This window comes from Pavona decussata, unplaced genomic scaffold (genome assembly GCF_977016875.1).
Source record: "Pavona decussata unplaced genomic scaffold, jaPavDecu1.1 SCAFFOLD_234, whole genome shotgun sequence".
Lineage (NCBI taxonomy): Eukaryota > Metazoa > Cnidaria > Anthozoa > Scleractinia > Agariciidae > Pavona > Pavona decussata.
In genome coordinates, this window is record NW_028145639.1 from 1,302,912 (window position 1) to 1,326,978 (window position 24,067).

Consider the following 24,067-nt stretch of genomic DNA (forward strand, 5'->3'; position numbering starts at 1 on the left):
CTAACCCACAAAGGTAAGAAAACTAACCCTCAAACGTAAAAATCCCTAACCCCTAAACGTAAGAAAACTAACCCCCAAACGTAAGAATTATCAACGCCCAAAGGTAAAAAAACTAACCCCAAACGTAAGAATCCCTGACCCCGGAACGTAAGAAAATTAACCCCCAAACGTAAAAAAATCAACCCCTAAACGTAAGAATCCCTAACCCCCAAACGTACGAAAACTAAACCCCAAACGTAAGAATTTCTAACCCCCAAACGTAAGAATCTCTAACCCCCAAACGTACGAAAGCTAACCCCCAAACGTAAGAATCTCTAACCCCCAAACGTAAAAAACCTAACTCCCAAACGTAAGAATCTCTAACCCCCAAACGTAAGAAAACTAACCCCTAAACGTAAGAATCTCTAACCCCCAAACGTACGAAAACTAACCCCCAAACGTAAGGATCTCTAACCCCCAAACGTACGAAAACTAAACCCCAAACGTAAGAATTTCTAACCCCCAAACATAAGAATCTCTAACCCCCAAACGTACGAAAGCTAACCCCCAAACGTAAGAATCTCTAACCCCCAAACGTAAGAAAACTAACCCACAAACGTACGACAACTAACCCCCAAAGGTAAGAATCTCTAACCCCCAAACGTAAGAATCCCTAACCCCAAAACGTAAGAATCTCTAACCCCCAAACGTAAGAAAACTAACCCTTAAACGTAAGAATCCCTAACCACCAAACGTACGAAAACTAACCCCAAAACGTAAGGATCTCTAACTCCCAAACGTAAGAAAACTAACCTCCAAACGTAAAAATCCCTAACCCCCAAATGTACGAAAACTAACCCCCAAACGTAAGAAAACTAATCCCAAAACGTAAGAATCTCTAACCACGAAACGTCAGAAAACTATCCTCTACACATAAAAATCCCTAATTCCCAAACGTTAGAAAACTAAATCTAAAACGTAAGAATCCCTAACCCCAAAACGTAAAAAAACTAAGCCCCAAACGTAAGAATACCTAACCCCGAAACGTAAGAAAACTAACCCCAAAACGTAAAATTTCCTAACCCCGAAACGTAAGAAAACTAACCCCCAAACGTACGAATCCATAACCCCAAAACGTAAGAAAACTAACCCCTCAACGTAAGAATCCCTAACCACCAAACCTAAGAATCCCTGACCACCAAACGTAAGGAAATTCACCCCCAAACGTCAGAATCCCTTACACCAAAACGTAAGAAAAGTAACCCCTAAAGGAAAGAATCCCTACGCCCAAAAAGTAAAAAAACTAACGCCCAAACCTAAGAATCCCTAACCCGCAAACGTACGAGAACTAACCCCCAAACGTACGAATCTCTAACCCCCAAACATAAAAAAACTTACCCCCAAACGTAAGAATCCCTAACCCGCAAACGTACCAAAACTAACCCCCAAACGTAAGAATCTCTAACCCCCAAACGTAAGCAAACTAACCCCCAAACGTAAGAAAACTAACCCCAAAACGTGAGAAAACTAACCCCCAAACGTAAGAAAACTAACCCCTAAAAGTAAGAATCCCCAACCCCCAAACGTACGTAAACAAAACCCCAAACGTAAGAATTTGTAACCCCCAAACGTAAGAATCTCTAACCCCCAAACGTAAGAAAACTAACCCTAAAATAAAAGAATCCCTAACCCCCAAACGTACGAAAGCTAACCCCCAAACGTAAGAATCTCTAATCCCCAAACGTAAAAAAACTAACCCCTAAACGTAAGAATCCTTAACCCCAAAACGTAAGAATTTCTAACCCCCAAACATAAGAAAACTGACCCCCAAACGTAAGAATCTCTAGCCCCTAAACGTATAAAAAACTAACCCTCAAACGTAAGAATCCCTAACAACCAAACATGAGAAAACAAACCCACAGACGTAAGAATATCTAGCCCCCAAACGTAAAAAAACTAACCCCCAAATGTAAGAATCTCTAACAACCAAACATAAAACTAACCCCCAAACGTAAGAATCTCTAGCTCACAAACGAAAGAAAACTAACCCCCAAACGTAAGAATCCCTAACCCCCAAACGTACGCAAGCTAACCCCCAAACGTAAGAATCTCTAACCCCTAAACGTAAAAAAACTAACCCCTAAACGTAAGAATCCCTAACCCCCAAAAGTACGAAAACTAACCCCAAAAGGTAAGGATCTCTAACCCCCAAAGGTAAAAAAACTAACCCCCAAACGTAAGAATCTCTAACCCCCAAACGTAAGAAAACTAACCCCTAAACGTAAGAATCCCTAACCCCCAAACGTAAGAATCTCTAACCCCCCAAAATAAGAAAACTAACCCCTAAACGTAAGAATCCCTAACCCCCAAACGTAAGAATCTCTAACCCCCAAACGTAAGATAACTAACCCCCAAACGTAAGAATCCCTAAACCCCCAACGTAAGAATTTCTAACCCCCAAACGTAAGAAAACTAACCCCTAAACGTAAGAATCCCTAACTCCTAAACGTACGAAAACTAACCCCCAACCGTAAGAATCTTCAACCCCCAAACGTAGGAAAACTAACCCCCAAAGGTAAGAATCTCTGACCCCCAAACGTACGAAAACTAACCCCCAAACGTACGAAAACTAACCCCTAAACGTAAGGATCTCTAACCCCCAAACGTAAGAAAACTAACCCCCAAACGTAAGAAAACTAATCCCCAAACGTAAGAATCTCTAACCCCAAAACCTAAGAAAACTAACCTCTAAACGTAAGAATCCCTAACCCCCAAACTCACGAAAACTAACGCCCAAACGTAAGAATTTCTAACCTCCAAACGTAAGAAAACTAACCCCCAAACGTACGAAAACTAACCCCAAACGTAAGAATTTCTAACCCCTAAACGTAAGAAAACTAACCCCAAACGTAAGAATTTCTAACCCCCAAACGTAAGAATCTCTAACCCCCAAACGTAAGAAAACTAACCCCCAAACGTAAGAATCTCTTACCCCCAAACGTAAGAAAACTAACCCCTAAACGAAAGAATCTCTAACCCCCAAACGTAAGAAAACTAACCCCCAAACGTCAGAATCCCTAACCTCCGAACGTAAGAAGACTAGAACAACCCATTAGATTCAAAAGCTTTACAAATTCAGTAACACTGAAGATTACCCGTCCCAGTGCTGCAACCTGACATCACTCAAATTGTTGATGAGGGCTCGCGTGTACTCCTTAAACTGAGCAATGGACACACTGAAAAACAACAAACAAACAAACAAGGAAACAATGAACAATTCAATCCAAGGGTATGCAAGACCAGGTTTCTTTCTGTTTGTTTGGTTTTTTTTAGTAGCGTTCCTGAAATTTATGCACCTATATGTATACAAGCAACTTTTTTCATGTTTTTAATCCCACTGCATCGCCCCTTCTATAGATAAATGGGAAATATAAAAAATAATAATAAATGGGAAATAAAAAATTGTAAGGTATAAATACAGGAAAGACAGAGGAAGTAAGAATCAAACCCTCAAAAAATTGTAAACCACAACATTTTTAAGGTACAAACCACAACAAGCCGGTATATTCTTACCTAACATTTAAATACGTATTTACTCTGTTTCCAACCGCATAGTAATCTGCTAACGTCAGAATGTCAATACCATGTGGAAAGGTTCCCTGCAAAAAGAATCGTTTGCGTCTTTACTATAAAAACTTAACTCAACTGAAAAAAGAATTATTCTGCGTCCTTCTGAGGGTTCGCCGGTATACTGGCTGAACATATTCCCGAAAAAAAGCGCTTGGGGTTGCGGCGATCATACCGAAATCCAACCAAAAACTATATAAACAAATACAACCTATAATTCTTTGATTCGCTCTGACAAAGGGCTTACGCTCAAAACGTCAGCACTCGAATCTCTTTACGGTGGCCAATTTACCTTAAGTTATCAACTCTTTTGATAAACCAAACATTCGTTTCTCATAGATTTAGTTTCGCAATCGCTGCGACCGCTAAGCACGTATCTCAGTGATCACAGCGAGCATGCGTAAACCGACATTGACAAATCAATCAATCAATCAATCAATCAATCAATCAATCAATCAATCAATCAATCAATCAATCAATCAATCAATCAATCAATCAATCAATCAAACGAATACAGTTTCAATTCGATGTCAAATTTGATAACCAGTACACACGACTGGACTCACAACAGAATCAGTATAACGATTACTAAACTCACCTGCCTCCCTACATTTTCTTGAAACGCAGCCTGTGTGAGATAAAACTCCTTCATTCAGTATTAAAGAAACAAACAAACAAAACAAAAACAAAACAGGCGTGGATACACAATCGACAGTACTGGTTTAAGTAACACTCACAGAGGCTGCCCGTCTGCAGTTCACTTCACGATCAAACAAAGCTGCGGTTACAAGGGAACTGAAAAGGAAAAAAAAAGAGACAGAAAATATCAACACAAGTACCGCATCCGAACTTTGACTAGCTACAATAAGGAGAATTTGGCGAGCAGAGATCGTATCAAGCGCTACGTTCGCTGTTGTTACTGTGCACGTTTTTCAGTGATAGTACACTGCAGTGATTGCGACGATCCCAGCGATCATAAGAAAACTACAGATTTAATTTCAGAGAAACCGGCTAGAGATCGTTAGTCGGTAGTGCATACTTTATCATTTCAAATGGAGTATATGCGATCGCCATGCATGTGGATTACACGGTAGTCTGCGAGAGCACACGCCTTCCACGGTGAGTGAAACAAGAACAGAAAAATAAGTTCTGCTCTCGTACAGATAGATTGGTTACACTTGTACCACCACAACGATTGGCCAACCACAAAAGCATGACATCTTACATCGGGTGAAACAAAAATAAGGAGAAAATTACCAGATGTAAATGAGAAATTTACGGAACTCGGACTGAGTGCGAATAAATGTGATTACCTAAATTACAATACATGAACACTTTACCTGGCTATTTCATGAACGTGTGGTTGGATCTCTTTTGGATCATACGCCCTGGCAAATGACCAACAGACATAACATGCACCATCTCTAACATGGCTACCTGGAAATAAAACAAGATGGTGAAAACACGAGAAGGGGAAGTTAAAATCCCAAAACACCATTGACCATGCGCAGGGGATGATGCGCCATGCATCCGTGAAGGTGGGATTAAAATGGCACCCCTTACCAAGACTTGAAAGTATTGTTGTACTACAGCGGCCGAATAAGTCAGTTAACACTGCTCATGACTGGCACTGTCGTGAGGTTCGTATGTTTGAAATTGTGGAAGAGCTTTGGTGTAACCAAGAATGGAGTGCTCAACATGTCTGGAGTGTGGGCCAAAACAAAACAAAGAAACAAAATCTTACTACCAAAGGAGAGTAGAACACGTGACTTTCTGTACACTTAGCTCCTTCACCACGGGTCTCCCTATAACGCTGTAATAAGAGCTTCTAATCAAAGGAAATCGAGAAAATAAGTCTACTCACCGACACTGTACGATCCCCTCATTTCATCGTAAGACAAAGCTTTGAGCACAGCAGGGACGACTAGATAAAGAAGACAAAAGATTCATTCTTGAGTCTCGAAGGAAAGCACACTGTATAATCCTGTGAAAAACCAGCAACGTGGCCCGTTTCCCCAGTTACACTGAGTTCTTTGTACTAGACAACGTTGGCACTCAGACAATGCGGGAGATGAAGAGAACGACACAATTTTCAACAAATGCAATAACAGGTACAAATCCTGATTGGCCAACAAGAATCTCATCCACGGACACCCAGGGGCACAAACATTGTAACTGAAATAGGGAGAAGTGAAATCACGTATAATTGGTCTGCAAGGAATGTTTGCACCAACGAACTTTCCGTTGATATCACCCTCCGCTCTGGCTAACTGCCACTGGGTCTGATTCTCAAGAAATAAGATGCTGTATTACATGTATTTCTTCCGTTGAACGTGTTTAGGAAAGACTGAATCTCTTTTTGCTTGAGAGTTTTATGGACTTGCTACATATTTGTCGTTTAATGTCCCTGATTAAAGGTGCTGTTACACTAGGCAATTTTTGTTGCAACTTGCGCGAATCGTTGCCTAGTGAAGCACGCCATAAAATGAGCATTCCTCGCAATTTTTGTTGTTACTGCAACCTTTGCGAGAAGAAGAAACAAAAACAGAAACGTTGCGAGACATGTTCATTTCAGGGCATCTTTCACTTGGGAATGATCCATGCAACTTGTGTCAAAACGGCGCAACGAGATTGTGAGACAAGTTGCCGGGCAAGTAAAAGTTGCCCAGCCAGTGTAACAGCGCCTTAAAGTTTTAAAATCTTTACTAGTCAACAAACCTTCAGGAAGTCTGTCAGGTAACAGTAATCCTCTTCGGCCAAGCTCAGCAAGTGCTAAACATCCTAAACAAGGAAAAGAGAGAAAAATTATATCATTGATTCCATTTCAATTTTAACTCTAACTTAAATAACTTTTGTAACGACACGGAGTGGTGAATGAAAAGCGCTACGCTCAAAAGCAACTGTTTAAATCCATTTAACGGTTTGTAAACAGATCGCTTTTGGAAATATTTCACTAATTTGGAACGGGAGTAAGGATTCATCGAGTTTGGATTCGAGTTCGAGTTCGAGTTAGAGTTTGAGTTGGACTTCGAGTTAGACTTCGAGTTGGACTCCATGAAAAATCAATAATATCGATTTGACACACGAAATCAATTTATCGATTTTCACCAATTTCCGTTATCAATCGGTAAAAATCATCCGTAGAAATCGCTTACGTCTCTTTCTTCCCTTCCTGCGACGATCGTTTTGTCACAGGGGACCACCGGCGGTTGTATTATTTCAACAGGCGCGTAATAATCAGACGCTTTGTTCAATCACGTTTGTAGTTGTATCAACAAACTCAATTTGACTGGCGAGCCGCTGAGCCGCTTGAATAAAACTATTCAGTCTATTTGACTGGCGAACCTCCGAGCTTCTCTATGTATAGCCCCCACGAAATGAATGTGTCACTCGCACGTGTTAAGTTTCGAACTGGTGGGAGCTATTGAAAGTGTATGAATGAGAGCCACGCAGAAAATTCAAAATTCATGCACGGAAAAGACAACTAACCGCCAGGCTATATCTTTTGGGTAACTAAAAATCTGACCTACTGTAGTTTAAAACTAAGCCACTCCACCGTCTAGGCAGAAAAAGCTACGGACAGATAAACCCAACGACAAAACGTTATTTGTTTATTCAGTATCTCCCAAAAGACTGTTTAGATCGATGACGAAATGAAGAGAGCACTTGCATTGTATCGCCATACAAGAGAGAAAATCAATGGAACTCAAAACTCACTGAAATCGCGCTCAATCGTTCCAAAAACCACATAGGAGAAAGGACAATAGACAAGGGAGTTCAAGTAGGGATATTTTTATTGAAAATTCGTTGGTATTTTTCAATTGAACAGATCGAAACTGTTTTCTTTTGTCGTACACCATTTTTTTCCGGTATATACCATGCTTAGTATCTACATTTTGCGAAAAAAATCGTATACATGCCATCCTTTGTTTGGGGAAGAAGGGGGAAGGGAGGGGGGGGGGGGGGAAGTCTGATTTTATTTGGGCGCCCTTCGAGAGCGCGCTCTCGAAAATAACGAACTATTTTGGTATTTTGCTTTTTGTATTTTTATAGTTGTACAACTACGATTCCAACTCGAACTTCAACTCGAATTCCAACTCGAAATCGAATTAACTCGAAGTCCAACTCGAACTCGAACTCGAATCCAAACTCGATGATTCGGGATTCCCATTTGGAACAAAGCTTACGACGAATAACTGTTGAAAATAAACTCACCTCCGTGCCAACCGGAATCTGATTCTCTGAAACTACAAACAAACAAAAGAAAAAAAGAGAGAGATAAGATAGCGCCATATGCCATGATACAACAAGACATTTCAAAAACATCAACACAGACTCCATTAACCAACATCAGGTAACAAGCCGACTTTAAATCAAACACGATCTTAAAAAATTATTACTAAATTTATTCAATCACAAAGCTTTCGTTACTGAAAACCAATCTTGTTCTTAACGGGCGAAAATGAAGCGTCAATAGAAGACGAAAAATGTGAGATTAAAAAATATGTTTATCATTAAAAGCAATAATTGGCAAAAAACAAAACACAAACAAAAACACATACAAAGGAAGTTTTAAACACAGTCGCATCATGCATGATAGTAAGAGAGAACATACAGTGTATCTGGTAGCTTTTCAAAGCATTGCAATGTAGGTACAAGTGATCACTGCCTCAAAACGTGACTGTGAGCTACGAATTCTTACCTGAACAACTCTAAGACGTTTTCTACAATCTGATCAGCTAACTCTTGAGGAAGTCGGCCGGTTATTCTACCAACACTGTTTGAAACAATAAGGGAAGACGTCACGGAATACATGTCACTGCTACAGCTATCGTCAACGTGTCTGAAGTCAAACGCTTAATTTTTCTCCGACGAATTATCAATTTTTTTTAATTTTTTTTTTATTTCAATGGAGTACACATGCTTATGCTTTCACTCCAAAGGTAATTTCCCATCAATATGACAGTAAAAATAAAAGTTGGCCATCTAAAAACTTGTTATTCCTCAATCACAACAAATTATTTACGCTACACAAGCCATCATCAGGACAAATGTCGCAGTCATGAACTGCGACATTAGTTCATGACTGCGACATTTGTCCTGATGATGGCTTGTCTAGAGTAAATAATTTGTTGTGATTGAGGGTTGGTTATTTTATACAATTCTAAGGAGCAGGGCTGGCGCAGTGGTGAGAGCACTCGCCTCCCCCCAGTGTGGCCCGGGTTGGATTCTCGGACTCGGTGTCATATGTGGGTTGAGTTTGTTGTAGGTTCTCATCCCTTCTCCGAGGGTTTTTCTCCGGGTTCTCCAGTTTTCCCCCTCCTCAAAAAACAACATTTAAAAATTCTAATCCGATATGGAGAGTGTCCCCAATTATTAGTGCTCTGCGCTAAATACTGATCGGCACTTAAATAAAATGATTTATTTTTTGATTAATTCTGGTATCTGCAAACATGTACACACTAAATGCGACAAGATCAAGTGTAATTTTTTAATTTATAACAATTTATTGTCCAAACGTACCCCTTAGCAGCCGACCATCTGACCACCGTATCCTTGTCTTTAAGGCCAGCAAGAAGTTTCTCTGCGAAAGAAATTTTAATAATTGTCCCCTATTAAATGCAAGCACATAATTATCTGGCTCCTTTGACAGCCAAAAGTTCGAGAGTGGTGAACGAAAGTGCTCATGTAACATAAATAGATGAATTGTGGGAAGTACATGCTACGGTTTGGCATTTGAATTTTGCAACTCTGTCTCTAACGAGAAACATCAGAAATTCAAATATAATGTCAATTAAAAGTACGACAAATGTATGAAGCTGTAAGTAAAAAAAGTATCTGTGGTACGTTGGCAGCATGCCAAGTGTTTAGGGCATTGGGCTTGTAGTCTGAAGCTCCCGGGTTCAAGTCCCGCTCTGACCACTATCAGGAGTTGTTTCTCGGTAGCCACGAGTTCAACTCCCTGGCCTCGCTTGTACATAACCAGAGCTGGGAGTCTTAACCATGTTATGATCTATTTGAAATATTTGTTTCTTCCTGTTTGTTTCATTTTCCCTACAAAGACCCTTTCAGATAGAGGATAATTAAGTATAAAATTTATATGATTATTTTTATTACACCTAACACACTATCGCCCACATTTTGCATGCATTGGTATGTTAATACGTGTATCTCGTAAATTTTTATTTTATTTTTATTTTTTAGAACTTACCAATCACTTCCTCAAGTTCTTCAGGGATATCATACTCTTCTTCCTGTAACAACAGAATTTTGAATGCGTAAACTTATATGTACTTGTAAATAGGCATTTTCATTAACTGTTACAAATATACATGTACAGGAAACAATGGCAAACATAATATTTATAATATTACAGATGCAGCTCAGTTGTATTTCATAACATAGATACATGACTGTGTCATTAGCTACATTTTAATAATAAGTACATCGATTACTAGAGTTAATAAAATTTACAAACAGCATAACGCATTACATCCACTTGTACGTGTACGTAGATCCATGTACTTACGTTGTCCATGTTTAAATCTGCTGCATTGTGGTATCTTTTATTCTGTTAACACAGCGATGACTATAGTAAGTGATGTATTATCACACATATCAGTAAGACCAAATACATTATGCTATTAACTTACATGTAAGTAAGATAAGTAAGATAACAGCCTCAGTAAACAGATGTTGTTTCACTGCGCCAAGTTGTGGCACTGTGAAACGACATGTGTTTTTTTACTCAGGTTAGTAAAGATAGGTGCATTGATATGAGATACTGACAGGCAAAGTAAATTGCAGTGAAAAAAAAAAAAACCCAGAGAGCGATTCTGCTTGACCAAATTGAAGGTGATATATAAAAATTAAGGTACTTTGGAGCAAAATGAAAAATTGGCCTAAAAAGTAATTATTTATAATAGTCTTGCATGAGACCCTTCAATTTGTGTAATTTGTTTCTCAGCAAACATTAAATCACTTGAAAAACTGGCTGATAAAGAAGTTAAACTTTACCACCAAGGAAGCCCCCCTAAAAGATTCAGTGGCAATAGAAATGGATCAAGTACAAAAGTGACTATATGTTACATTAAATGGATTGTACATGTAATACAGTACCTGGTCTTGTGAGAATGGATTTGCCAAGTTATACACCAAGGAACGACTTCCTCTTTGATATCTAACAGAAAAATATTGCACATTATAATTTAACTCAGATTTACTCTACATGTACATGCTAATATTAAATGTAAGGCCTTCAATTCATAATGCTCAGGGTATAAGATACTGGCACATAATAGTTAAAAAAAAAACAAAAAATGCATATTATTATAGGTGCATCACCTACCTCCAAGTTGCTATCCTTGGTTTTAAGAAAGTCAAACCAAGACGCTAGAGGAAACGAAGAGATCATAATTTATTGGAGAGCTGTATCTATGCTAGGCTACATATCGACTGTCTCATGCATTTTACAGTATGAGAATCAAACTGTTGTCAATTATCATTAAGTTTCTATTCATTTTGCAATGTTGATCTGCATTGAAGACTTATGAGGTGTGGAGTTGTCAATTTCCACCTTAAGTAATGTTTGTGACTCCATTGTTACATTTGATTGTCTTTAAAAAATTGTCAAAAAGTTGATGTCACAATCCAAACAAACCAGTCAAGTGGCATTGCAGTGCAACACCTAGCACAAAAAGAAGCTGGCACAAACAGTAAAGATGACTAGACTCTTACAGTGTATTTTCCTGTGGGGCATTGAGGTTGGCACAGGTCAGCTAGGGACTTGTCCCATCATGAATGTGAACTGACCACTTTTGTAAACAAATCTAAGTATGTTGCAGATTTACAAAAAATAACTACACTAAAAGCTGATGCTGTTGTAAGTTGCAGGGACCAAAATTAATTTTGGCTTAAATTAAAGGGATAAGTCCCCAGGGACTTTTGAACTGTTTCTATAGGACTACTCCCTTGTAACTAGTCTGCACAGGTCAATACATCAAGGGAATTGTCCCTTCATATGTTTCAACCTGTATTGTAGTTTTCCATAATCCTTACATGTTAATGACAGCACAAGAGCAGCTACCAAATAATTGATCATGTTGCAGTTTTATTGCGACACACACTGTACCTGTACAAGTTTAATATTTAACTTCCTCAATAGTGTATTGTTCGTGTTGGATATCTGACAAGCTCCTGTTTGCTTCAACACTATGGGAGCTGAATATGAAAACAAAGTTATCAATCATTGTTTTGTAAGGTGGGTTTGATGAAGCGGGGGAGGGGAAAGGGGGAACTACATGTACATGCCTGCAGTGAGCCCACTAGCTAACAAATTTACATGCATTGGCTCCTAAACTTTTCCAAAAAACAACAAAACAACAACAGCAAATAAATAATAATAATGATAGGCATGGATAGGTATGGTTATCATCCTGCACAAACACAAGACAAATCTATTAATCAAATTTGACTTCCTTAAATATATTACAGCAAGTGTCCATAGATGGAGGTTAAACTGCAACAATTATAGAAACAGAAATTGCCCTGTTTTATGGTAAAAAAATCCACTAAATGTTTGTTAAATACCTTGCTACAGTGTACTACAGGTGTACAAATGTACATAAAAGTTTAGCAGATGGTGAGAGATGAAAGTTTCAGAAATACTAAATCTGTGCCATCATTATCACTTACCAAATGGTATGAGATCTTCTCTCTTCCCATGTTTAAACAGCAAGGCCTAAAAAGAGACAGATACCCAAAGTTAAATACAGGTAGCTTTAGTTCACAGTATTTATATAAATTTAAAAACTACATTAATTTGTAAAAAGTACGTTTTAAAGAAAATTGACAGCATGCAGTAAGCTACTTATTTTTTCTACCAAAAACAAAAACAAACAAAGTAAACGACTTGATAAAAGTAACATTACAACAAGACTCACCAATGTTGTTAAGATCCCAGTGAGTAACAGTATCCCATTCATTGTCTCTCCTGATCATTAAACAAAAATAAGAAATTAAATGAAATGAAAAATTAGGAAGTAAAACGAATAAAAGAAGATCAAATTACAGCCCGAAATACTAAGCTAACAACCAAAAGCAGCTAACATTAATAGTCCATGGACTTAAATATATTCATGCCATTTTACTATCAGAAGGGTGATCAATGCATATAACTCTGAGGATTGGTCAGCTTACTTATAAATTAACATAAGTTTTCATTTTTTATTCATAGTATTTTTTGGGTAGGGAGGTTTTTTTTTCAGAATTCTACAGCAAATATACTAAAGTAATACTCAACAATTTTGACAAAGAACAGCTACATAAACAAAACCTAAAGAATATCAAGACTGTTAAAAAGGTTTCAAAAATGCCAACCTCGAAACTTTACAATTTATTTTAAAGTTTTTCTTTAATTAATATATACTGTATGCAAAACAATCACATGATGAATGCATGCTTTAATAGTAAAAATATTTAAAATTAATAATGAATGCTTTGTTCAGCAATACAGACCATTTGCCTTATCCATCCTTATCAAGGACCAGTCAAGGAACTCAGCCAGTTTCTCTTTCTTGACGTCCGGTCTGGTTACAAACCTTTAATAAATCAGAATAAATTTGTAACTGATTTAGTGTATGTCATTTACTTCCCTGTAGATAGTCACAGATCAAGCAATACAGTCATGTAATTAGTTACTGGTAACTTTGAAATCCTTTGTTAACTAAAGAAAACACAACAACTATTTGATAAAATGCCACAGAACAAGTGCTCCAAATGAATGTGTTTGAAGTATGCAGTCATTCAAGTTTTACGGTAAATTGCCTCAGCCACTCTCACACAGTATATACAGTGCACTGTACATGTAGAAGTGTCATATGTCTGTATGTTCAGTACAGGATGTCTGACAAATCAGTTACTTTTTTTCACTAGTATGTTCACTGGTGTACAAAACAATGAATTCTTACTTTGAAATGACCAATGCTGCAGCATCTCTTGACTTATCAGGAACTGACAAATACATCTGAAATAACAAACAACAAAACTTAATAATTACTTCACCTCGCCATGAATTATGTGTCTACCGCCTATTCTCATTGCTATGTATGCCATACCTGTTCTTTTTTTGTGTAGGACTTGTCTCACTAACGATTGTCGTGGTTTTCTCAAAGTTGAATCCTACAACCCTTGCCTGTGTCTACAGATTCAACCTAACAACCTACAGTGTACAGTTATTTGTAGTAACCAGTTGCTTTATAATTTTACCATCCATGGATGCTGAAAGTCATCCCCTAACAGTGATCAACATCAAATTTCTCCTTGTAATATCGATGCTTATAAATTCAACCCCCGGGGTCATGAGAATTAAGGATAATTGATCACCCAAGGTGAATTTTCTTGATAAATTATTTTAAAAACTTCTCCACAGCATGAGAAAAGTATGGGGACAAGATAGGAGAATTTGTTCTTTCAACTGTTATTAGGGTGTTAAAGCAGAAAATTTATAATTATAATATTCTATTACTCAAAATGTTACCAAGAATACTAACTTAAATTAAATCACAACTATTGTTTTAACTGTCAATACCTTAGCTGTTTCAAGGATTCTCTCCACTACTGGTCTGCGCCTTTCCACTGTTCCAGCAGTAACTTCTTTGAGCCCATCAAAACGAGCCATGTCAAAGGGTATCATGCAGACAATTGACAGCCACAACAACAGCACATATCGTGTCTCCCACGTCTGTAAAATAGTTTAATAGTTAAAAGAGTACCCAGTCTTGTTATATGAAAATATACTGTAAATTAAAAGAGATTTAGAATTATGCTTGCGGCAAATGGCAAATGGCAGAAGTGACCATGTTACATTTGCCACTCACAGTTTTCAGTTTCCTAGATGTGTAATTGAGTAGTTTTAGCATCAGAGGCCAAACTTATTTGGCACTATTGTCATGTATATGCTATTTTTTTCAAGAAAATATTGAATGAATGTGAATCTCACATTTGCCATTTGCCATACATGTAAATGCGATTCTAAGTCCGTTTCTATTAAAAATTGTCTGCACCCAAAGGGCCAGGGATTTGCAATAATTGGTTATGGTGTACTGACATAAGCAATTATGCCCTAATTTCACATTAATCTTATACAGCTATTAACATTACCCTGATCTCTATGTCTACAAGAATGTTTAAAGTTTTGCATGGCTGTCAAATGACCTAAGAGGTAACTGCTGTGAGAGGGGGAGGTTGGGAACTGTAAGAGACTTGGATTCCAATGGCCCTTATGGGGGAGGGGGGAGGGGGGTACATGTACATTTTTAAGGGGTGCATGATCATTACAGTCAATCCAAATCATGTGTGACAAGTATTTTTGAACTTTGAACAGAGTTTTGAAATTTACATGTCAGTTTTGAACATCGCCAACAAGATTTCCAAAGAAATGTTCAACATTCCATTCAAATGCCAGACATTACAAAGAGGAATTTGAACGTTCATTTCATTCTCGGAAATACTGGTCACGCATGACGTAGACTGTCTGTAAATAAGTTATTATTAACAATTGTTATTATAAACACTTCTGGACCAGTTATAACATACCTCACAATCTTGAGGATTTTGCTCGGACAGCATTCCAAGAACTGGTTCAACATCGGTGACTTCATGAGCAAACAAACGTATCACATACTTTGGCCCCCTTACCTTCATTGTACAAATAAGAGTTCCTGTTAGTAATAAATTTTAGTGATAATTGCATTTCACATAAGATGAACAATAAGTTGTTTTAATTTTGTAGTGTACGTTAAGTTAAAAAAAATGGCAGATTTACTCGCGGAAGGAATGCACGAGGCTCATTAACCTGATCCTCCACCAACTTCCAAAAAATACATGCAAGAGCCTGAAAATTTTTAAAATTCTGATCAATACATTCTGATACATTCCTTTTATTATATGCAGTCTTCGATGGATCAGCCCACTAACTGCATCATGCGATGCAATTGTTCTGAAGAACAATATAATGTACTGTATGTGAGATGTATAAACAAACCTTGGTAATGAGGTATAAATATTTAAAGGCTTGACGAATCACTTTGGCAGGATTTGTTGAGTCACGGACTATATGTTGCAGCTTCTGCACAAGACAATCTAAAAATAACAGGTTGTTAGTGCCATCTCCAAACTATGACCATTTTTGGGTTGCCAACACAAGTAGAAAAAAACCTAAAATTATATAGCGACTATATCTGTTATGAAGGTCACCAACTACAGTGTAACCGAGAAATTGAGTGTTCCTTCAGGGAGATAGTATAGTACTATGTGGTCCTATACTGGTACTGTTTTAAATTTTACATCCAGACAAAATGAAACAGTCCAGGCATACAGCTGTTGCCAATCTAATGTTCAGTAATCAAGTTCAATGGAACATAATCCAGTTAGTTTGATTGCATTTATTAATTGAACGCAATTGAACAAGTAAAGTTTTGTGAGTTCAACTACCGAACCAATCGAACACAATTGAACTAATCAAACAAAATCAAACTCAATCTGATTGAGATTGAATTTAGAAATCATACTCAGTTGAACTCAATCCAGTGAACTGGGTTTGATGGAGTAAACTTAGAAATCGAGAGTTCGACAATGGAATGTTCAATTGCGTTTGATTGCCAAAAATATTTTAATGAGTTTGATTGTGTTTGATTACTGAACTAAATCTATCATGGTTTGAGTTCAATTGAGTTTTGATATTCTGTTCGATTCTGTTTGATTGGCTTTGCTGGGGACAGTTCAATAATACATCCACAATAAGGTTTGGTATGAATTCCCTTGATTAAATTCCTGCAGTCACCTTTACACTGTAGCTCTTATATTAACACTTGAATAACAGTGGACGTGTTTCACTGTAATTGTGGAACAGCTGATCAGTGGCCCACATATTTACTTTCTTCAGCTCAAAATGGCTCAGAAAGCATTTTTTGTAACATTAATTAAATTTTACCGTGTGTGACCGAGGAAAAATTATTTTACATGTAGTAATTCACAATCAAAATCTTGTATCTAGGAACCTCTTTATATTTTAATTAAAAATGAATATCCCCAAGTGAAACCAAAATCTTGTATGCAAATGCAATGAAAATTTAATTTTGAATAAACACACTGTCTCAGTGGCGCACTTACCTAAATGTGGATCCAGTAAATGCGGCTGCTCTTGGTAATTATTCAATATCACTACAAAGAAAGGTAACAATAATGTGTTTTGGGGTGAACCAATGAAACTAAACAAAAGCTGCAATTTAAGATCAAAATGCATAATAGCCATGTAGTTAAGTTTTATCCACACCAAAGTCAGCGATTATTGACAATTCCCCTACATCAGGCTACATGACATATGCTGTTGGCCCGCGCCATTTGCAAGTTTGTCCTTGATTGGTCACTTCCGGTAGTTTAGGTGGTCAACCAATCAAACATCGCTTTCAAGTCGATTGTCCCAAATAACTCACAATTTAAGTCTCAGTGGCATTTCACTGTTTTTCACAAGTGTAATTGAGTGGTTAGTTTGTGAGCAGTTTTATGCTTCCTCCTACAAATGGGAAAGAATGCTTATGAAATACATGTTTGGGAATATGGGAATTATAATAATCTCATAGCTACTTACTAGGGATAGAATTGAAAGTAATTGTCTAACAACTGTTTTGATTGAGAATGATGTATTATTTTAGAAAGTGACACGGGCATACTCGGAAAAAAGAAATCCGAGTCCTCCTATCAGGAGTCGAACCTAAGACCTTCCGATTAATAGTTCGGATGCTGTACCACTGAGCTACAGGAGACCCATGCCATGGGAGCTAAGGCCATTAAACTAAGTTCATGGGACAAATATCCTGCATACTTCTAGGACAGCAGATCATACCCATCACATTACCAACAGCCAATCACGGACAAGCTTTTAAATGGTGCAGGCTGACTTGACATTATGAAATGTTGCAGCCTACATGTAGATAATAACAGTAGGTTTTTTTGGACAAAGTCCTGAAGTATAAGATGGCATTAAATTAACAGAAATGACGCATCCTTTCTTGTGACGTTTTCCTTTTTCCAGTTTTTCACAAAATGGAATTTTTTTTACCAAAATACAGTAGTAGTAATAATAATAATAGGCGGGGTGCATGCATGTATATGTATACAGGTCTGAGATAAAAATGACTATAAATGTAAAATGAAGTTGTTGAAAACACAACGTGGTATTAAATGCAACTGAAGAAACCAAATAGAATACATTTGCTGAAATAATGAGAGAGCTGTAATATGCAAAAAATAAATAAAACAGCATCAAACTTCCATTTTTGACAAGAAAAACCCGTCCTTTTTCGTACTCAAGTAAACGTATAAAATAAACGAAAAAAAAAAAGGAAAAAACAATCAAACTAACCAATGAAGCGTTCCTCTGCAGCTTCAAGTAAAATATCATCATGACATATGGATCTTATGGACTCAATCAATGTTGTTACTTCGTGTAATTCAGAAAAATGATCAAGTTTATATGTCAGAGGTTCTTCCTCTTTCGCCGCCATTTTATTTTTCTCCAGTTCCCAGTCTTTTGGGGCTGAAATATCAGAGTAACCACGCCAGACCACAGGTCAACCAATCTATTTGCAGAATTCTACTGTCTCTACTCTGCGAGGAAATCCCCGTTAACCGGATGAAACACAAATGTTTGGACGCATTTTTCAGGGAACATGGGACAGTTTGAGCGTACTGAATACTGTTTAAACTTCCACTCCAACACGAAGGCTTTAACAGACATTAGTAAGTATTTTGGGCCCTGATAAGTGATGTACCGTACCTTGTTAGCGCGAATCTAAAGTCATAGTGGTAACCAGATATTTCGGACCAATTTTTCTTTCAGCCTAAATTTTAAATTAGAAAGAAATACCCATATTACGAATTGGTGACAACCTAATGCGGCCTATTACCGTAATCTGATAGAGACCATTCAAAGTTTTTTCCGATTTCTATAAATCATAGTGGCTGGCAAGACATGAAACCATGTATTTTCTAAGGTGATTATAATAGACCTTATCACGGTTTTGGAATCCATCTTGATGGGTAGGCAAACGCGCCTTGAAATAATAGTGTTTGTATGGAAATCCGATGTCAAATAATTTTCATGAAACATCGCTTCTGAAAAATTCATGAATATGGAAACTTTTGGCACTTAAGGAATAGGATTTTAAGAAAAAAAAATGGAGGGATGTAGCTGTGCCAGAAAGCATCCAGTCTTGTTTTGAACTTTCCATACATTTCCCTGTATTTTTTTCCCGCAAACTATTTTTAGTAGCAGTTCACGACTGGTTTGCTATGCAGACAAATGTATGGAAATGTCAAAATGCAACTAGATGCTTTCTAGCATCAGTGAACTGATTACAATATTGTGACAGGGGCTTTTGGCCCGGGAATTTGGCTCTGGAGAGTGAGAGGTGCTCTGCTACCTTCCAAGATCTTTCTAAATACATCAAGAGGACCAGATCTTCTTCAAGAAACATACAGTAGTGTTTATTGCAGATATTGACTCATTCTGTTACAGGCAGAACTTAAGAGCTTTTACTGAAGAACATTATTTGTCATATAAGACCCGTAGCCAATAGTCAGTATTTTCACTCAATTTCACTTGCGTAAGCTAAGCAAATGGAGGAATTAATTCTAAAGATATTTCTTTTCACACCTTTACAACCTGAGGCTCATTTCTTATTTGAAAGAACAAGGTGTTCAACGTCTATGTGTTTTACTTGAGGGTTACAAAAGTTGCGATATTTCCTAAACTGACTGAGATCTACTTTTACTGAAAAATTTCCCTTAACACAATTGAGGAACCGACGAGTTATAGTTTAAGCTCAAAGGACATTTAAAGGGCCCTAGTAAGCCACACCTTTGTTTTTGTTTATATGTGAGAGTTGGCTATTATATTTTATTCGGAGCATGTCGAAATGAATGAAATCACTGTGAAACTACTAAAGATAATGAAACATACTTTCAGGAACACAACTTACAGTAAAGCAATAAGATTTCGCTTCACCATGCAATATCAATAATTTCGTTGGCATCGAAAATGGCGGAGGCTGACAAGGGTCCTTTAAATGCTAGACAAGTACTTTTTAAACATAACATAATTCTGCTACGAAGACTGGAGTCATAAAGACTAAAAATAAAACTGAACAACTTAAACAAAAGCTAGCTTAAAATGAAAGGGGGTTGTGGAACAACAGCTGGGTGAAAAACCTCCCTGTACATCCACTTGCTCCTAGGAGGAAAACCCTGGGCCAGCTGAACCCCCAATCTAAGGCCTCCCGGGCAGGGCCAAAAAGGAACACTACAAAGCTAACTTATGGAAATGATAACTAAAAAGATTACTTTGTTTGCTAACAGCGTAAAAAAACTAGCAGTCACGGACAGAAAATCTTTCATTATCACTTAATCATAGAAAGCTGTTGTTTCAAAACTGAAAGGTAGAAACAACAAGACCAGCTGCCAGGGTTGCCATTCATCAGGATAAAAAGTTCCCTTACTTACTTTTTACAAGACAAATCCTTTGGCAATATAAAGCCGGTGAAGAAGCTGCAGAAATGAATTCATTCGTAGATATTTTTGAAACAATGTTACCTTTTCCAAATCTTTTGCAAACCTTGTGGACAGAGAAAAATAAAATTTCCTGACTGTTTACAATTTCCCTGACTGTGGCAACCCTGGAAACCAGCCGCAGTGTGCGATTCCTGGTGAACACATTTAACTCTTTTACTCTGGAATTCAAAACTGGAAAAAATTATAATTTTGTTTTCTGAACGAATTTGAAAAGCCAGCTCACATTAGCCTTTATTATGGAGTGCTCACTCTGTAGGAGTTCAGTCATGAGCCCTAATGTTATATAATTATAAACCAACTTGTACACTATAAACAGCACCACAGAAAAGTGTTGGTCAGTTAAGCTTTCATTTGAATGGTCGCACGCAAAGATTTAATCTATTAAAAATTACCACATCAGACATAGCTCGGTTCTTGAACCCGGAAATGAATGAGTTAAAGGACGGAGAACTGACTTATCCATATCCACATAAAACAAGTTTATTTTGCATTAAGCTAGCCTTATCTGTGAAACACAATGCTGTAAAGCCGAGTTTGTTAGGTTAACGAATTCTCGCAGCAGAAAAGTTAAAGAAGGAAGACACACAAAAGCGCAAGATCGCAAAAGGTTAATAACAAGGAACGAGTGTAGGCGAGGGTTGGAATTAAGTTTTAAGCTGGTGCCGCAATCATGTATAAAACGCCTACCTGTGAAGTGCAAATCATCCTGGTTTAAAAATTCCATTGGCTCTTGTAAATTTTAATTACTTTATGAAAACTAGAAGTGAGAATTTTCATTTTAGTCTACAATGGCTAAAATTTAAAAAGTTGTCACCATATTTAACGTCTCACCCTGAAATTGTATTCCTCATTTTTCACTTGTAGTTTTATTTTAGCGAACCTATCATCGAAATCTTTAACATGCCATATGCGCATATTTCCTCTTGCACTCTTAAATCTTGTATAAACATTGCCACATTATTCATCTTAATGTTTGCTAACATGGCGATTATTAACAGGAGCACATACAAACATTGCATTCATTTATCGGTTATTTTGGTAACCCATAAACCCATGTGTCTTATAAACATATTATTCCTTTTAATTTAATTTATTGCAATCTTACGTAAACAGATACGATTCTTTTCCTATTCATTTATCAGTTGTTTGGTAGCAGAAACTGATCTGTAAAAGCTTGTCTAAAGTTACCATGCCTTCTTATTCGATCTCTCAATTTTCTATTAACACACATACTCTCACCTTATATGTAGTACCATCTTCCCTCCTTAGTTAATTTAAAAAACTATTTCATAACGAATACCTCAGCATTGTGTCTAATTCATTTATCGGTAGTTTACTAGGACACACACCCTGTTAATCTTATTTAAACAATACCATCCCTTCTCAATTCAATTATAAGTTGTTTGCTAATACGCGCACTCTACCAATCTTATATAAACAGTACCATCCCTTCTTAATCCAATCATAAGTTGTTTACTAACACGCGCACTCTACTAATCTTGCGTAAACATTACCTTCCTCTCTAAGTTAAATTATAAGTTGTTTGCTAACACATGCGCTCACTTAATCTTTTTAAACATTACTATCCATTCTTAAATCAAAAATAAGTTGGTTGATAACACGCGCACTTAACTAATCCTATTAAAACATTACCATCCCTTCTAAATTCAATTTTAAGTTGTTTGCAAATAGGCGCACTCTACTAATCTTACGTAAACACTACCGTCCCTTCTAAATTCAATTATAAGATGTTTGCTAACACGCGCACTCAACTAATCTTACGTAAACACTACCATCCCTTCTTAATTCAATTATAAGTTGTTTGCAAACAGGCGCACTCTACTAATCTTACGTAAACACTACCATCCCTTCTTCATTCAATTATAATTTGTTTCCTAACACGCGCACTCTACTAATCTTCCGTAAACATTACCATCCATTCTAAATTCAATTATAAGTTGTTTCCTAACACGCACACTCAAGTAATCTTACGTAAACATTACCATCCCTTCTAAGTTCAATTATAAGTTGTTTCTAACACGCGCACTCTACTAATCTTTTTTATAAAATAGCCAGGGTCAAGCAAGCACTGTGATTGGTCAAACTGAGTTCTGTATAACTCCACAATGCACGAAGCATACGTATAGTACCTGCATTGTAATTCTACATATGCAGGGAGCACACATCAGATTTTTTGCCTGTGAAAAATCTGAGAAATTCAGAGACAATGCGCTGTTTGGTAGCACGCGCGCTCAACTAATTTTATAGAAACAATACACACCTTCCAAGTTTAATTATAAGATATTTCCCAACACGCGCACTCTACTAATCTTACGTAAACATTACCACCCCTTCTAAGTTCAATTTATTATAAGTTGTTTGGTAGCAAGCGCACTCAACTAATCTTATATAAATAATACATACCTTGTAAGTTCAATTATAAGTTGTTTCGTAACATGCGCACTCTACTAATCTTACGTAAACATTACCACCCCTTTTAAGTTCAATTTATTGTAAGTTGTTTGGTAGCACGCGCACTCAACTAATCTAATATAAACAATACAAACCTTCCAAGTTCAATTATCAGATACTTCCTAACATGCGCACTCTACTAATTTTACGCAAACATTACCATCCCTTCTAAGTTGAATTATAAGTCGTTTCGTGACATGCTCACTCTACTAATCTTACGTAAACAATACCATACCTTCTAAGTTGAATTATAAGTTTTTTCGTAACATGCGCACTCTACCAATCTTACGTAAACAATACCATACCTTCTAAATTCAATTATAAGTCGTTTCGTAACATGTGCACTCTACTAATTTTACGTAAACATCACCATTGCTTCTAAGTACAATTATAAGTTGTTTGGTAGGACGCGCCCTCTACTTATCTTATATAAACAATACCATCCCTTCTAAGTTTAATTATAAGTTGTTTCGTAACATGCGCGCTCTACTAATTTTACGTAAACATCACCATCTCTTCTAAGTTCAATTATAAGTTGTGTGCTAACACGCGCATTCTACTAATTTTACGCAAACATTACCATCCCTTCTAAGTTGAATTATAAGTCATTTCGTGACATGCTCACTCTACTAATCTTACGTAAACAATACCATACCTTCTAAGTTCAATTATAAGTTGTTTCGTAACATGCGCATTCTACCAATCTTACGTAAACAATACTATACCTTCTAAGTTCAATTATAAGTTGTTTCCTAATACGCGCACTCTACTAATCATATGTAAACAGTACCATCCCTTCTAAGTTCAATTAAAACTTGTTTGGTAAGACGCGCACACTACTAACCTTACATTAACATTACCATCCCTGCTAAGTGCAATTATAACTTGTTTGTTCAATTATTAGTCGTTTGCTAACAAGCACATTCTACTTATCTTGCCTAAACATTACCATCCCTTCTAAATTCAATTATAAGTTGTTTCGTAACATGCGCACTCTACTAATCTTACGTAAACATCACCATTGCTTCTAAGTTCAATTATAAGTTGTTTGGTAAGACGCACACTCTACTAATCTTACGTAAACATTACTATCCCTTCTAAATTTACTTATAACTTGTTTGCTAACACGCGCACTCTACTTATCTTATTATAAACATTACCATCCCTTCTAAGTTTAATTATAACTTGTTTCCTAACGCGCGCACTCTACTAATCTTACGTAAACATTACTATCTCTTCTAAATTCAATTATAAGTTGTTTCCTAACGCGCGCACTCTACCAATCTTACGTAAAAATTACCATCCCTTCTAAGTTCAATTATAAGTTGTTTCCTAACCCACGCACTCTACTAATCTTACG

The 24,067-nt window shown here is 37.0% G+C and overlaps 1 protein-coding gene across 1 annotated transcript in view; it reads right to left on the reverse strand.

The window, feature by feature from the left end:
* Window positions 1-18,170, reverse strand: part of LOC146458044 (tubulin-specific chaperone D-like) — a 34,239-nt gene extending 16,069 nt beyond the window's left edge. The window contains exons 1-24 of the mRNA XM_085091232.1: window positions 18,029-18,170; window positions 16,777-16,827; window positions 15,650-15,747; window positions 15,202-15,303; window positions 14,195-14,347; window positions 13,575-13,630; window positions 13,123-13,205; window positions 12,549-12,598; window positions 12,301-12,346; window positions 11,738-11,826; window positions 10,955-10,998; window positions 10,726-10,786; window positions 10,136-10,177; window positions 9,818-9,860; window positions 9,130-9,190; window positions 8,309-8,383; window positions 7,822-7,853; window positions 6,325-6,387; window positions 5,471-5,530; window positions 4,947-5,043; window positions 4,344-4,401; window positions 4,205-4,234; window positions 3,553-3,638; window positions 3,135-3,215 (exon numbers count right to left, since the gene is read on the reverse strand). Of these exons, the coding sequence (XP_084947358.1) occupies window positions 3,135-3,215; window positions 3,553-3,638; window positions 4,205-4,234; window positions 4,344-4,401; window positions 4,947-5,043; window positions 5,471-5,530; window positions 6,325-6,387; window positions 7,822-7,853; window positions 8,309-8,383; window positions 9,130-9,190; window positions 9,818-9,860; window positions 10,136-10,177; window positions 10,726-10,786; window positions 10,955-10,998; window positions 11,738-11,826; window positions 12,301-12,346; window positions 12,549-12,598; window positions 13,123-13,205; window positions 13,575-13,630; window positions 14,195-14,347; window positions 15,202-15,303; window positions 15,650-15,747; window positions 16,777-16,827; window positions 18,029-18,170 (1,703 nt within the window). The remainder of the gene's footprint in view (window positions 1-3,134; window positions 3,216-3,552; window positions 3,639-4,204; window positions 4,235-4,343; window positions 4,402-4,946; window positions 5,044-5,470; window positions 5,531-6,324; window positions 6,388-7,821; window positions 7,854-8,308; window positions 8,384-9,129; window positions 9,191-9,817; window positions 9,861-10,135; window positions 10,178-10,725; window positions 10,787-10,954; window positions 10,999-11,737; window positions 11,827-12,300; window positions 12,347-12,548; window positions 12,599-13,122; window positions 13,206-13,574; window positions 13,631-14,194; window positions 14,348-15,201; window positions 15,304-15,649; window positions 15,748-16,776; window positions 16,828-18,028) is intronic.
* Between the last annotated feature and the right edge of the window lie 5,897 nt (window positions 18,171-24,067).